At 41.2% G+C, this 16,956-nt stretch overlaps 1 protein-coding gene across 8 annotated transcripts in view; it reads right to left on the bottom strand.

The window, feature by feature from the left end:
* kiaa0825 (KIAA0825 ortholog) overlaps nt 1-16,956 on the bottom strand; it is a 119,916-nt gene that overhangs the window by 68,985 nt on the left and 33,975 nt on the right. For all 8 annotated transcript variants that reach the window (XM_080893436.1, XM_080893435.1, XM_080893440.1 and 5 more), the window contains 9 exons: nt 14,696-14,846; nt 12,666-12,856; nt 11,311-11,517; nt 10,994-11,104; nt 9,123-9,262; nt 6,281-6,460; nt 1,839-2,069; nt 1,460-1,764; nt 1,206-1,312 (listed from right to left, as the gene is read on the bottom strand). In XM_080893436.1, the coding sequence (XP_080749562.1) occupies nt 1,206-1,312; nt 1,460-1,764; nt 1,839-2,069; nt 6,281-6,460; nt 9,123-9,262; nt 10,994-11,104; nt 11,311-11,517; nt 12,666-12,856; nt 14,696-14,846 (1,623 nt within the window). The remainder of the gene's footprint in view (nt 1-1,205; nt 1,313-1,459; nt 1,765-1,838; nt 2,070-6,280; nt 6,461-9,122; nt 9,263-10,993; nt 11,105-11,310; nt 11,518-12,665; nt 12,857-14,695; nt 14,847-16,956) is intronic.

Here is a 16,956-nt window from a genome sequence, read left to right as displayed (position 1 = left end):
TCCGCCAAGGAATAACTGCATTCATCTTCATCTGTGTATGCATCCCGTCAGCCCAGCCAGGGTCACCATGATGGAGAACAATAATCTTCCCCTCTACAAATTACTTTGCAAAGACAAGGTGGGTGCTGTTGGGGAGGGGGTGGTGGTAGTGGTTTACAGTTAGGAAAGGAAAAGAGGAAGGTAAAGATGAAGGAACTGAAGAGGGATCGTGTAGGGCCAAATGTTTTTTGTGAAGGCGTTTACTCTGAATGTGTGTGCGCACGGGATGCCAGTAAGAGAAGTGCCAGTTGTTTTTGGAGTTATTACAACCTTCCTCTCTCTCTTCCTCGCTCTCTCTCTGACACTGTATTCTGATTGTTTACAAGCCAGGCGTCACTTCCCTGTGAAGGTTAGTTTAATGAATAGTAATGATCCCACTGAATGCCTCCGACAGGTGATACATAATCACTCTTCTTTCACTTTTCCACCCCCTCACCACCCCTCAGCCGCCTCGTCTCTTGCCTTTTTTTCTCTGCACTTACCCCCTCTTCCTGTCACTGTAACAGACAGCATTTCCTAGAACTGGTCATAATCTATTCAGTGTCCTTATTTATTTCATTTTTTTTTTTAATGGTTACGCTACTGAATCAACTTTATATGAGGATGAATGTGTCCGGAGTTTGCTATGATTAAGTGAGCGACCAGAAGACAACATTTCTGGGAACAAGCAGCAAAATGCAACGCCAAAGGTCACAGATCAGCCAAAAACGAAAGCTGTTTTCCCATCAGTCCACACTGCAGTTCATTCAGTCAAGCATGTGCATCATTTAGCACAACAAACAAATCTGAGATTCATTGATTTTACTCATACAGATTGTCAGTAAAAAATTATCTTGGTTACATGATACATCAAAATTTGAATGCTCAATTAGAAATGCATGTCTAAGTTGCATTTGTTTAGTATTTTTCTAGGTAATTCTTATGGCAAGTAGCGAAACATACCATCAGTCAGTTTGATGCATTTGAACCTCCTCCTTCAGCAGACAGTCAGCCCTTATTTTTGACGATCACAAAATTACATTCGGGGAAATAAATTTTATGAAAAGATTTTGAGGCTGACATCAGTAGCCTATACTAAATGAGAGGGAAGATGGACTAAGAAAAAAATAGCACTTAAGCTACTGTTGGCACCATTCTAATGTTGACCTCTTTCCATATCCTCCTACCTGTCTGAGCAGAGTTTGCGGGCCTTCTGCAGCTGCAGTTGTGTCCACTTTGGTCGTTTTTCCTCCAAGGCCTGTATAACTTTGTGCACTGAAGGTTTGGGAACACCCTAACAAGGCAAATGAATAAAAATATGACAGACATTAAGCCAGTCATCATATACAGAAATTATAGGTCTGGTACAACCCACTACTATTTGTAATTTCTAACTAAACCCTCTACCTGTTGTGGCTACCACATCAATTTCAGCCATTACCTTTTGCTGAATGCCTATGGCCGCCTGTACGCACTCTGCCAGCAGGGACAGGCGGTCTTTTGCTGAGCGGTCCAGAGCCAGACCACTGATCTGTTCTAGTGTGTCTGGGTCTTCTAGGCCCTGGATCAGGCAGCCCAGCAAGGCCCAGATCAACAGGCCCACTAACCGCAGCTGCCGGGCATGCTGGGAAAGGTGCTTCTCTGCCACTTGGAATAGAAAGCGGATCGGGAGTGGCAAGGATGCTACAGCCATTGGCAGGTTGGTGAAAATGAAGGACAATGCTTGAATTGCTAAGGATATGATAGCTAGAAGAAGAAAGAAATGTTAGTAAAATTCCTTGAATTTTATCTTGAATGTGCAAAACTCAGTCTGTGCATACTTTTAGCAACAGTGTCCTTTCCCTTTACATCCAATGGTGTGTAGTTCCAGTCCTTGGGTATCTTAGCCAGGACATTCTCTGGCACAGTACGCTTGAACAAGGCTGCACCAGGCTCCTCTGTGGCCTGCCAACCCAAAACCATGGAGACGAGGTGTTGCAGAAGGCTATTGGTGGATTTTGTGACTATGTCCCGGACACAGCTGACAACTATAGGTACTGTCCGTGTGGTGTCTGACAATAATAAACAAAGGAAGCAGATTTTTTAAAACAAGGGTCAGCTAAAGAAGATCTGGGCCCTGTGCTTCGTACGTCGCTTACTACATCCAAGATCAAATGAAACATCCAAGACCAAATCATCGCGCTAACTCTGAGCTCGCTATTCCGGTTCCCCGAACACACCTGTTGTTGACGATTAGTATAGCTGGATGAAGTAATGTGAGATCACTGGGTGGCCCAACAGGGGCTACGCATCGATAGTAGAAACACTGATTGGCAACCCTTTGATTGGTCGGCGAAAATGTCGAAGGAGCGCGCTCGGTATTTTTCGGCAGCAGAGCAAGAACTCTTGAGTGAGGGATTTCAGGAGTTTCAGAGTTTAATTAAAACGCAAGGGAACACTGCAAAGGCTGCAAAAGCAAGGAGAGAGGGCTGGCAGAAAGTTGCTGACAAATCAAACTCGTAAGTAATTCAATAATAACAATAATAATGGAGTGGATTTATATAGCGCTTTTCAAGGCACCCAAAGCGCTTTACAATGCCACTATTCATTCACTCTCACATTCACACACTGGTGGAGGCAGCTACGGTTGTAGCCACAGCTGCCCTGGGGCAGACTGACAGAAGCCAGGCTGCCATATTGCGCCATCGGCCCCTCTGGCCAACACCAGTAGGCGGTAGGGTAGATTTATCATATCACACCATATTATCCAATATTATATTACATTATATTATATCATAATATGTTATATTATATCCCCTTTCACATTAGAGCCACAACAGGACCCACTAGAACATGGGAACAAGTAAAAGTGAAATATAAGAATATTCTACAGAATGGTAATATTTATCACTTATATTGCTTGTCGTCTCTTGGAAAGAGACCCTGGAATACTCTGTTTGTTTGTTCATAACAGCAACCAAGAAAAGGGCAGAGCAAAAAAAAAGACAGGTGGTGGTCCTGCACCCCCTCGTCAACAAGTTGGTTAAGTGAATAATACCCTCACGGGAAAATCGATATCTCTCTATGAGCACACTGTCGCGCTGAGCTAAAGGATCCTGTCTGTCCCGCAATATACGCTGAATTCTGAGGACTCTCCTTATCAATCTTGCACCTTCCGCAATGGGTTGCTCGCGTAAACGGACAGGATATGACTGCGACAGACTTCCCAAATCCACCTTCGCTTTTATAGCCGTGGTCTCTCATCTTGATTACACGAAGTAATTTACAATTACTACTCTGAAATATGAATTACATCTGTAATAATCACATACATGTAATAGAATGTTAATAGTACATTTCCCTTTTTTAGGAAATGACCTGTATGTATCTGTGTGACATCAATAAAAGGATCAAGTGCTGCATTATCTTTAGTTACATTGATGTTATTTATTTATGGTGAAACAGTGGTGGAATATCGCTGTTGCTTTCGTATGAATGACGCGGACATACCTGCGTGGCCGCGATCTAATCCTGTTTACATAAAGTAAACCTGCTCCCCAGCAGGTTTACGCTTACGGCTCTGTTGCTATGACAGCAAGTCCCGGATGGGCTTCGGGGAACCGAACGATCCAGGATCACGCGAAATCGTCAACAATCTCATCCAGCTAACTCACTTAGCGCGGTACGAAGAACAGGCCCCAGATGAATGACTCCAGACCGTAATTATTATTTAGTTTTAAGACTTGGGGAAAAAAATATTGGTAAACTGCATAAGATAAAGTACAAGGTTAGTGTTACAGCAACAAACTGTTAGGTTTGTTAGGTTACTGAATTCACATACTTTGCACTAAAAATGTTAAATTTGAAATCAATACTTTGTGTTTAATCTGAATTTTTTAGCTATGTCAGAAAATGTTGTCAAAACCTTTCAAAATGATACGAATGATAAGTTTCTTTAGAGAAAACCTCCTTATACTGTTCTAATTATCCCTGCACTAGGAATATGAACATGTTTCTGTATACTGATAAAAAAATGGAGAGTGGATGCTTACACATTAGATCAGTTGACATTTCATGTTATAGTTATTGTGCTTTGGGGTTTATTTTTAAAGCAACAAATCAAAAGTCAAGAAATAACTCTACTTTTCAAAGAATGACAAAAAACAGAGCCATAAATAATTTATATGAATCCATATAGTGTTATGGTATTCTCTTAAAATATCTGCACCAAATGTGAGTACTCAAGTTCAAACTAAAATCAGATGCTCTCGATCAAATCCAGGTGGCCTGATAGCACGAATCTTGCTACGTTCTCCAGGTTTACCGTTTGTCATCGGTTTGCCCTTTTATATCTCGCTCATATTGTTGGCAGACTAACTACAGTATGAAGTTGTATGGCACTCATAAACTTCCTACAGCCCCGGCTGTAAAACCAAAGGCTACAATCGGGAGAAACAGTACTGAAGCGGCACTAAAAGTGCACTGAAATCTCAAAGGACGCCTAACAAAATAAGTAACCTTAGCCGCAGAAAAAGAGGAGAACGGAACAGAAAATGATATAGCTTTTCGAAGGACAAGCGCTCTGTTGCAGGTGAGACCTAGACCTATTTTTCAAAGTCACTTGATTCTCAGACTCTATACCACCTGCAACTGTATTGACTTGTGTATTGATCTCAAGCAACCTGGTACAGTGTGATGAAACGTCAATGAAAGCGGAGAAATAGTGAAGCTCTCAATGTAATCTATGAGTTAACTCAGAGTACAGTTTAAATAGAAATGGGGGCACTGGGGGTATCCTGTAACCAAAATTATAATACAAAGATTTGGAACGGTCCAATAATTAAACTAATTACCCTGTGAGGATAAATGTTGATTGAATGACATTGAGAATTTTTCTGCGGCACACTCTAGCTCTCTTCCCCTTCATTCACTCTGTCGACCCCTCCCTTGCTCAGTATCCATCTAAATACTCTTCTCCAATCACCCTAATTTATGCTACAATAATTACCACTTACCCAGGATATAAGAATCACCACTAAAAAGAGCTTCACACTCCACAGGAGCTCAGATTAAGCTCTGTATTAAAACTTGCACTAGAAAGAGGCAGAGAGAGTTGGGGAATAACTATAGTCTGTGTAAAAGTATACTTATGCTTTAGCTCATGTTCATGCAGTGTCAACACTGGCCTTTAGAGAAAATAAAATTGAGATATTCTTTGAGGGAAGATTTACCATAGTATTTAAAAATTCACCAATTAGACTCAACATAAAATCTGGCAAGGTGCACTGAATAACATTGAATCGCATTACAATGCAATATTCTGAGAGACATCAGGTTTTGTAGCTCTCACTTTGACCTGTAGCACCTGCCTAAAATGTTGCTCCAGGCCAAGCACACAACCCCACGGCAGCAGGACAAAGGCACCCTGCCAAACGGCACAAACTGTTTACGGAGGCGTAAGGAACAATAACAGCCCAAGGTGTTCGTTCGGCCTTTAAACTCTCCAGATCCCAAAACGATTGAACATCTGGAGGACCTGCTGGAACAAACCGTGATCCAGTGTCAGTACCCTACAACAAACAGGACCCAAAAGAGCCACTGCCAGACACCAGAAGAGACCAGGAGGAGGGCAGCCAACACAATATGAAATATATGCAATTTTAATTTATTTACTTCAATTCACTACTCGGAAATTCATGTAATGATTATTTGTCATGTTCTCCAGTTTATCACGAACTGTTCATTTTAAAACTAACCTGATTTAAAGTGCTGTATTTTAACACATACTTTAGGCACAGTGTGTTTGACACACTTCTGAAGTAGGAAGTAGAAAATCCTAGGAGTTCCTAGTTGAAATTTTCAACTGTAGCGCCCCCTCAAATCAGATTTCCCACTCAGAAAGTCAGAGAAGCCCTACAAACCCCAACTTTAAAACAGTAGTGCATCTAAAGTTGTAAAACTGTAAAGCATGTACTCTGTGCTACCACTTTTGTGTATTTGTGACTGACTAAATAGGCCGTACATAGAGCACTGACCAGGTTCTACATATGAACATCTGCAGCCATTTTTGTTCTTTTCTAACTGCTACTACTAGAACACAACTCTGGAATGAAGTCACTCCCAGCTCTGACACCTGATTTCCAAAGTAAAAGGAATCCAGGGTTACAGTACTAGAGCACACAAACTAGAGATTGTACAACTGCTCATTCCGAAATCAGTGCAATGCCAAATTGTGGCAGCAATTGCTAAATATTAGGACACAGCAGCAAGGTTGTTACTTTACCTGCCAGAGTGTAGAGATGTTCCCATATGTGTGCACGTTCCAGGTATGGTTGAAGGGCCTGAGTCAAGGCCTTAGGAACATTATTCAGGCAAGAGAAAAGGTTGAACAATGACATCATGAAATCATCTCCCGCCTTGCAGCTCTCTGTAGACATTTCTGAGCTGTTCTCCTGGCAAAAATCTGAAAAATTAAGCGTCATTTTGGTGACACACATCTGTGAACAGTACAAATTAATGTGCAGATTAATGAAATCTTGATATTCTGGACCACTTGGCACAAAAAACTGGATGCACAAAAGATTAACACTCGTGCACACACATACATCCAAGGGTGTGTAGGCGAGTGTACAGCGTTTTTTTTTTTTTGTTTGTTTGTTTTTTTTTTACAAACTATAGTCCAGAAAATATCACTCTTATGGATGTAGGTTTAGAAAGATACAAAACCCAATTCTGTGAAGCAGCATTTTGATTTCCATGAACAAAAGCACATTGGAAAATGTCAAGGCTTCCCAACCTGACACATGTTAACAGAACGGGTGAACAAAAGGCACTGTGGAGTAGAAGGGGAAGAAAAATCCACATCTGTGTTAGATGGAGGAAAAGAGACAATAAAAAAACAGAAAAAGAAACAGATTTCAAAGCCCCTGGCTGTGGTATCCACAGTACACGGAGACAGGAAGTGAAAAGGAAGGGGTTTTGACAGGGTGTCCTTGTGGGGGTTGCTGTCTGAGAATAGGGCTGAGGATCGAGGTGTGTATATGTGTGTGTGTGTGTGTGTGTGTGTGTGTGTGTGTGTGTGTGTGTGTGTGTGTGTGTGTGTGTGTGTAACCCATATGGATGTCTATATATGTGTTCTATGTGCTTACACGTAAGTGTGTGTGTGTGTTAAGTTGACAGGGGTTGCTGAGGAAAAGCCCATTGCTCCAGAGGTGGCAGACATCCAGCAGTCTGTCAGTCAGCTGTGTGGGAGATGACAGCCATTTGAATAGGAGAGAGTATGTAACGCAGCAGTCAATGAGGGGGCGCTGTGATGAAGGGCAGCATGGCTTCCTTCTGACTAATGCTGAACTATTTTAAAATGGCAGGGCTAAATTAGCTGCAGCATCCCAGTGACAGTAACATTAGCCACCTTAATAACATGCAGGTAGGAAGTGCTCAAACTGTTCATGGAAGCTGATTTCTTCTGTCCCTCTAGCCAAGACTCCCTTTGCATCCCTCATGGCTATTTTCATTCACAATAACAAATCTAACACGTAGACTCCAAAGTGGTCAAACAGCCTGACCTCCAATCAGTCCATTAGGTGGCATTGTGTGGATTACACCATCATTTTATTCACTGCCTGTCTAGTAATTGGTCCTTGAGGAGAGAGTGTTCTGGATCTCACTGCTGTGGCTGCAGTGGTCCAGGAAACAGGGGTGACTAACATTAATTTCCACTTGGGGTGCTGGATAACATGGCAGGTTAACTAGGTGCCTTATAATAATGATCCCATTATGGAGCAGCAGATGACTTCAGAAAAACATGTCAGTGTGCTGGCACATCTCTGTGGAGTTTCCACTACTCCTGCAGCGCACAATAATTCCAATGTGTTTTTGTTTCTATGCTGATTTCTCAAATGCTTTTCCCCCCCTTCCTCTCTGTCTCTAAGCTTATCCAACCTTGATACGAAGCCAATGCATACACCTGTTTATCTTCCGGACAGCCAGTCAACCAGTCAACAAGGGCCCTCTCTGTAGACCTCTGTAATTGGAAGCAGACACGCTGAAGATAATAAAAAGGCCATGTGTGTGTGTGTGTGTGTTTGTGAGCGTGTGTGTGTGCATCTGTACACCTCTAATTTAGGGTAAGCTGTACAAATGTGAAAAGTGATACTGTAGATGTAGAGAAGGTATGTTTTGAAATTATTACACAGTGCGAAGGTCTGTTAGTTGGCTGGCCAGTTTTCTCATAAGTTAGTGTGCTTTGATAAGGCAGGTACAAAGAGTTAGAAAATGAACCATCAACAAAAAAAGAGCCTTGAATTAGCTATAATAAAGTCTAACTGAAACAGCGTGGATTCACCAAACCATCTATTAGTCACACTAGAATTTTTTCATCAACAGTGCTTCAAAACACACGCTAATATGTACATGTATGTGGAAGTGCAGAGGCAACACAGTAGTGTAGGCATTCAGTCAGGCTGTTCCTTCTGTCTGTCTGCTTCCTGGTTAATTACCACGTCACCGTGATAACACATGAGAGTCAGCGCTCCTAGCGTTGATTTACGGCAGCATGCAGAAAGAAGCATTGCGGAGCCTCTGAGTCAGACTCAGACCGAGCAAGAGAACAAGACAGTGAGAGTTGTTATTAATGAGGTCGCTATAATGTGAATTAATGTGCGAGTGCACAACAGTCTTTAAAGGTTAGACTGTTGAGAAGACTGTGGAGAAAGGAAGGAAGGGAAAATCTTTAAAGGTCAGGCCGTGTGTTTTGCCTGTGCCTGTTGAGTGTTTATTACTGCACTCTATTGATTTAGTGATGATGATGACCAAGGTGAAAATGATGATGAAGGCAAAGATGCTGATTATAACTTCATGAAATGGATAGAGCTTACCCAAGGTCTGTAAAACGTACTTAAGATATTAGAGCGCTGCAATTAAAACAGAGGTAAACACTTCCCTGTCATGTTCTCTTTGGGATCAGAGAGTTATTAAAAAAATGTAATTTTAAAGAATGAAAGAACGTGGCTTTAATTGTCCCCGAAAAGACAGACAGCCAGGTATGTCCACGACACACACACACTATAGCCCTTATCCAGTAACATGTAACAATCCACGTATGCATGCAAAAACGACAGACTTACAAGAATTTTCCAGGAGTATTCTGGGCAGGTGACAGTCTCTGTAAAGCAGCATTTGAAGGAGCAACTTGGGATTGCATCCGGGGTCAGATGTCAGTAGCCTCAGTTGACATGCCAAAGATGCCTGGCCCATAAGGCCATCTCTGGGAGAGATGGAGGAGAGAAGGAAGGAAAACAAAGTTGACAGTTCTGCAGTGTCAGGTGAGGTAGAAGTCTGCTTAGTGAGAGACAACAAAGAAGGAAAAAGCTTCACAAGTGAAAGATAAAGAAGTCTTTGATGACGCTTTGGAGGGAATATTTGGTAACACTGGTAACTTCCTTCAGTGTCACTCACTCCATATACAAGCCAAGTCTCCAAATGCCTTCATTCTCGCTTACTTATAGTGTGCACCGGGAAGGAATTAACTCTAATCTTGGCCAGCTAAAAGCAAATTAACATTTGGGAGACAGCCAAATACATGAATATACAGCAGTACCCACCCCTTCATCTTTTGTATAACCAAGAGGCTGCAGCCAGCTGTGGGTAATGAGCCGTATCCTTGGTGTGTGTGAATGCGTGTGTGCGTGTGCACTCTTCAGAGCCTATGCTTGTCGTTATGTACAGTATGTGTGCGAGTGTGGGAGCATGCTGACATGTGTGTGCCTCCATGTTACTTTATACATCTCAATAAAATCTAATGGAAGGAATGGACAGAGTTTGTCTGAAGAGCAAGGAGGCGGGAGGCAGCACAGGGGGTGTCTGCCCAGAAATTAACCATTCTATTTGAGCCAAACGGCTAGAGCAGGGTGCACCCTGCTGCTTGACTGAGGAAAACTATGCCTCGGTCTGACAGCACAATTTATGATGTCACTGAGACCGCAAATCCAGGAGAAATCCTCTTTTAACTGCTCTGATGAATCTATCCAGCTACAGCACCGGGTCATCTTACTAAACCAAGACACACAGATATAGATGTATACACACACACACGCACGCACACACACACACACACACACACACACACACACACACGCACACACAGGCAAGATAAATAGCGCAGGGTATAAATGTGCACATACAGAAAATATTTTTTAGCCTGTACAGCTGGATGATTTATTGAGATCTTTTGTGATTTTATCATTGCTTTATTGAATAATCATAACAATGGGCTTTATTTTAATGGACTGGGGAGAGATTTGGCCAGAAAGGTTGAGGACCTGTGGTTCTGGCCACGAGCCACTGGCAGGCTGCTGGCGCCTTCGAATGAAGGCAGGAGGTGGGAGCAAAGAAATAAAGAGGTCATAAAAATAAACTAATTTCAGTTCTCTGATACTTAGGAGCAGGGGAGCAGGGGTTAGTTTGATTTGTGCTCCGTCAGCGCACAATGACATCACCTCTGGCTGTGAAGCAGATGAGAGGGGAGTAAGGTGGAGACAAGGGTGAGGGGAAAGCATGATTGACTGCACAGTGGAGGTCACAACAGTAACTGGACACAAATGTACACACATGTATATAATTGTGCACATTCAGGTGTGTATGCTATCAATGCATCATGTGTAAAGCTCTTAGCAACCATGAGCATCAACAAACTCACTGTCAGCGTCAACGGTAGTTCATTCATTTGGTTTTTCTTTCTTACCTTGCATCTGTGTTATATTACCACAACAACTGCAGCTTGACACTTGAGTGGCACGTTATATATCCACACATACAGTTTGCAGCTGTAACTCCAAACACAATCACATATGTTTCTCTACACACGAGGAGGATGGAAGGGATTGTGATTGCTTGGCATACCAGAGTGTGTATGTGCATTTGAGAGTGAACATGTATATTGTCCGTGTGCCTGCTGTATGATGGGTGATAGATGGTTAGATGGGTCTATTTTGTATACCTTATAGCTTGCTCTGTGAAGACCTCGGGGTTAATAGCATTTAGCCAGCGTATGACAGGAATGGTCGGTGGGTCTGGTGAGGTCTCCTTCGCAGCATCTATCATAAATGTCCTGTTGCATATGGCAGCATGTTTACATTTACAAAAAAAATAAAATAAACACCACACCACACAAATGTTTCCAGAATCAGTGGTGACAGCCATCTGACTCACTCTGTTCAAACAGTGTAAGATGGAAAGTATGAAAACATTGCAGTATCTTTTTATCATCTTACCAAATTTTAAATTAAATAACAAAAATGACCATACTGTACCAACCTATGTAGCAAAGATAGAGGTGCTGTGACAATGACGAGGACTGTCAGGAGCTGGTCACACAGGTTGTGGATTTGGTATGGCCAGTCTGAACCACCTGCTATTATGGTAATCACTGAAGAAGGGTTGTAGCACACCAAGGCCTCAGGACCTTCACACAGACTCCACATAAGGTGCTCCACATACAGCAACATTGCTGTAATGTCACATCTCCAGGACGAGGGAAACAGAAAGAGTGAATTTAAAGAGAAAAACAAAATGGATGTGATTGAAAAGCTGAGAACACCTAAAGATTATCTACTGCGAGTCTCATTTCACAGCCAGCTAGATAATAGGAACTTCTTCTGATTTTACCGTTGAGATCTGAAGCGTCCCGGCTTTGGATTTCGCAAGATTTGCGATCACCCTAAAACTTAGTGCTATGTTACATCAACCCACTGCTTTTACTTATATGCCAGTAAATCTGCTTTCTTAAATGGTTATGGAATGCTGCTCATCATCTATCATCACCTCTTTTTTGCTTCCCTTTGATCTAAATTCTCACAACAAAAGGGAAAGGACTGATAAAATAGAGATGATGGAGCATAGGAGTACCCATGTGAACACTATAGCAAGAGGGAGACCTGGAAAAGCTTTGGAAAGGCATCTGTTTAGCCTATGCTCACACTTTATAACTGTCCTTCCAGAAACACACAAATCTCCCAGAATCATAAACCAGGTTTCCCGTTGACATCTCATGTATATTGCACTCAATCTTTGTTAATACAGAGTTCACTTTATGTGGCATTTTTGAAGCATGGTTTATCCTGTAACTCCAACTGATGTATTGAACAAACAAATACTAAAGGTTTCTTGAAATGATGGCCAAAGAAAAGCCTTACTGTCAAAGTTTCAGACTCCCAGAGCAGAGACTCTGGAGTGGAAGCAAACTGAGTTCCTCCGATAGCTCCTAGCCTTTGGATAAAAGTTCCCGTGATGGAAAAAGTCTGTGTGTGCTGCATGGGGCTAGAATGTGTGGGTGGTGCCTCCACTCCTCAAACTCAGATTCTGCCTTTTACATTTGCATTAAAGGATAGACATGCACAAAATTCCGACTGTATAAGCGTCTTGCAATTTTTTTGACGTGCTCAACTTATTAAAAGTCAGTTGTTTATCAACTTTGACTAACTTCCATCACAGCATTTCTCAGCAGTTAGTCCATCCACAATTAGACAAATGAAAACGATTGAGACATATTTATTTAAATGTTAAAAAACGAAACAAAATGGAGTGTAGGTCTTTGCTTGGTGTATTACTGTTTTAGAGTCCATTGTTATATTTATATGTATATATTATCAGTAATATGCATGATAAAATACCTGATTTGCAGGTGCCTCTTATATGAAGCCCGCGCTCTGGCATATCTTCGCACTAGCAGTTGTAAAGTGTCTGTTAGAACCTGGCCAAGGACATCCCTGGCCAGCTCCGCTGGAAGGACCGCCCACAGGTCGCTGCGAAGCCCGCACAGGAAGTAGAACCACATCTGCACTGAGAAGGAACACCTCTCGCCCTGTGGAAGAAAGTGATAGATTTGAGGGAGGGGGGATTGTAGATGAAGACATGTTATCATATGGAAACTGACAGTAAAAACAGAGAGAGGAGTTAAAAAAGGGAAAAAAGAGAGAGTGAGAGAGAAACCCTGAAGGAGAAGAAAGAGAGAGGCAGAGACGCAGGCAGGTCTGTCAACACCAGGATGTCTCAGTGGCCATGCCACCTGCACTCTGCACCTGGGTTTCTTTTCCCACTGGGATTTTAGACTGCTTTAAAGTCCTGGACTGGCAAACACATCACAACCAGCACACACTTCCACATCCACTCTCACACATAAAAAGAGTGAAAGAAGGAAGAGCAAAAATCAAGAATGTTTCACAAGAAAGTGAGAAGAGGGGGAAAAACAGGACAGATTAAAAAGAATTACTATCCTGGCATCTTGCAGCTCTCTTGTAAAATATATAGGAGGATGCATTCTTTCTTTCACCTGTACACCAGAGTTACTATAGTTGTATGTCATTTCTAACTAGTTTTGCTTTTTGTCTCATTTTGACTTAAAAAAATCAGTTTAGTTTCAGTTTAGTTTTAATTATTTTCAATTTTTCGCTTTAGTGTTTTTAATTATTTTTTATCTTTTTTATTGTATAGAGGCCAGACAGATATCAAAGGCAAGATTTGTGAAAGAAAAAAAACTTCAATAAAAACAGATAACTTTTTGAAAGCAGCTGGCTCACGGTGTTGTAGACATCCAGAGTCTTAATAGATGTAATAAAAATGTTTGTTTTTTTTTTTAACCAAACTTACAAATACTTGAAGCTTCTCTACATTTTTATCTTATTTTAATTGGTTTTCGAGGTTTATTAAATAATTCCAATTAGTTTTAATTTTTTTCTAAATTTTTGGTTTAGTTTTCATTAACCATTTTAACTTTGCTATACACGTCCTAAATCTTCAAATTTATCCTATTATAAGGTCATTTTGCACAACGCATACACATTAACACTACCAAACTCTTCAATCCATTTTCTCCCACTTCACCCAATCTCTTGTTTACTTCCCTTCTTCTTCCTTCTTTTCCCCTGTATGTATTGGTCACAAACAGGAAATAAGTCCAAGCTTTATGTCCTGAACGGAGTTGCCATCTTCTGCCTATAGACTCACTCAAGGTTACACAGACAGGAGCTGGATCCAAATCAAAAATATAAAACATCAAAAATATAGGTACATACATAGACATACCAAATGACACTTACATCCTGAGATGCTGCTGTACACCTACACATACATTTACTGGTACGGATGCACAAAGTGATGGCTGAACAAAAGCACACACCTGCACACAGCAGGCCTGTCTGACACCAGTGACCCAGGGAGGGAGGGAGGAACAAAGGGAAAAAAAGTCAAAAGCAAAAAGAGAGAGGGGAGGTTTAGATTTGTTTAAGGGCATAAAGGTAGGGGAGTTCCAGGGGCCCTCTGCTGTTTCCAGACAGTCCCAGTGTAGACTGCAGACTTCAGACAACTGAATCCCTGGAGCCCCCAGGGCAGCATGGAAGCCACAGATGTTCTCAGGGAGCTCAGAGTAGAAGACTGAGTTAGAAGTGGGAGAGTGGGAGGTAAAGGTGTATTGTGGGAATGAAAAGAAGAAACAAGAAAGCTCTAGGGTGTAATTCCTAGAGTTCCTCAAAATCTATCCAACAAGCCTCCTAAGACACTGGCATTGAAATTTTTGCAATAAAAGAAATCAAATCAACACACAACAACACTAGAGCTGTTTTACACTTAAATAAAACTCACAGAAGTGTGTCACAACACATTTGTTTTGTTTAGTTGTTTGTTTTTAATCATATAGCGATTTTACCTCATAGAAAGGTTTAGGGTCAGCCCAGTGGTGGCTCTCTGCATCCTGAAGAATGCATGTATAACAAGCCTGGATACAGTAGCTGGTCAACTGCTCTCTCATGGCCTCGACTGTATCTTTGTATTTCTGCACAGGTAGTGGGGTCAGGGTTCTAGGCACAGACGAAGAAACATCTTTAAAGGTAATGTTAGAAAACACATAATATAATACACACAGCATATTAAATGAAAAAAACAAAAAAAACAAAACAAAACAGGTTTACTAGGGTAAACAAGTTCAACAGTGCAGAATCCTGTAATGCATATGGATAATTAAGAGCTGTTTTTTATGTACTGGGAGCTATCAATGGCACGGGTGAAATGATTAGATGAAAGAATAGATGATTTATTATAAAAGTTCAGTGTGACATTTCATACCCTTTAAATCCACCTGCCTTTATACTTTCCAGAGAGGGGACTTAAAACCAGGGGGGAGTTAATGGTGTAAAGAGAGGAAGGCGGTTTATGACCAAATGGGGTACCATGCAAGTGCAGGTGGAGTGCAGGGGTAAAGGGCCAAGGGTGGGAAAACAGGAGCACAAACAGCACCAAGGATGTTTTTAAAGGAGATCTGTGGAGAGCAGTTTAAGGGGGTGATAAGGGGCATGAAAATGTTGAAGAAAATGGATGGAAAAACTTAGCAGGTGCAGATACTGTGGGTGTTGTTACCCTCTGTCGTTATCTCTGGTAACCCCCTGTTCATCTAGAATTTCTTTGACTTTCAAGAATCATTTTAAATTTCCTAGTTTCTAAATTTGGAAGAAATCTTCTTCATCCACTGCTTCAGTTGATTAACATACTAAATATTTATCTTTTATTTCAAATTAGGGTAAAAAAAAAATGAAAATGTATTTTACATAAGGTAGCTGGAGCAAGTAGTGCTATGTGATTTATGTTTCTGGTGCAAATCCTTGTAATATAGATCTGCAAAGCTGCCTGTCAGCTGCTAATGGTTACTGCTGATACTTTAAGAGATGCTGCTTGCAACTAGGCAAGACAGGCAACTGCTAGGTAAGGCAGGCCCCAGACCGGTGGGGGGCCCCTCAGGGCTGACAGACAGTTAACTACAACGATAGCAATGTGCAAAGTTGGGAATGGCAGTATAGGAGAAACCTGACCTCTCTAAAGGGAGCCCCACCTAACTCCACTCCTGTTGCAAGTGGCATGCACGATTCTGCTTGAACAAATGTAATCACAAGGAAAATGAAGAAGAGCTATTACGATCAATGATATGATTTTATACTTCTAAGAGTGGAAAACAGAAAGAAGAAAAAGGAGAAAGAAAAGAAAAAACAAGGCAGTGGTAAGTGGAGCAGATAGTCATCAAATACAATGCTAAAGAGCTAAATGCAGATTATTTCTTTGTTTACTTTGTTTTAATATTGGTTTATTTAGCTAGCAGAGCGGGGCAGATTGCGCATGGCCAGGGGTCAGGATTGTCTTATTAGCATAGCAACCAGATATTAGAATCTAGTAGTTACAGAATAGATACTTTATCACCATTCAGATTTGCTTTAGACATTGTTATTGAAATAAACATGGTCTCTGCCACTTTTCTTTGTTAAACGCTGTCTCCACCTGAGCTATGGATGATAAGTTATGAAATTTAGAGCCAAGTGTACTCTAAATTACTACATTATATTAGTGTAATTATTGTGCTATACACTGAGGGAAATTATTATTTAATCCCCTGCTGAATTTGTAACTTTGCTCGATTACAAAGGAATGAACAGTGTGTAATTGTTACGCTAGTTTCATTTTAATGGAGAAAGACAAGAATATCAACCAAAAATCCAGAAAAAAATGCATTACATAAAAGTTATAAACTGATTTAGAGAAGGCTTGGGAGAAAAACCAAATTGAAGCTCTTTTGCATCAACTCAACCTGCCATGTTTGGAAGAAAAGAAATGCTGAGCATGACCCAAAGAACACCATCCCCACAGTTAAGGAGAGACGTGGAAACATTACTATTTGGGGCTGTTTTTCCTGCTAATGGTACAGGACGACTTCACCGCATTGAGAGGCCAATGGACAGGGCCATGTACCATTAAATCTCACACAAGCACCTCAGCCCGAATACTTAAGATGGGTCATGCAGGTGATATTTATTTCCCTCGGTAGATCAGTCTATAGCACAATAATTACACCAATATAATTGAATGTATGTGCAGTGTGGTGTGTGCATTTTGTTGTAGTTTCCAAATCTGTTATGTAGGTTTAAT

Source organism: Rhamphochromis sp. 'chilingali', assembly GCF_963969265.1.
Source record: "Rhamphochromis sp. 'chilingali' genome assembly, chromosome: 10".
Taxonomy (NCBI): domain Eukaryota; kingdom Metazoa; phylum Chordata; class Actinopteri; order Cichliformes; family Cichlidae; genus Rhamphochromis; species Rhamphochromis sp. 'chilingali'.
This window is presented reverse-complemented; position numbering and strand designations above follow the sequence as displayed.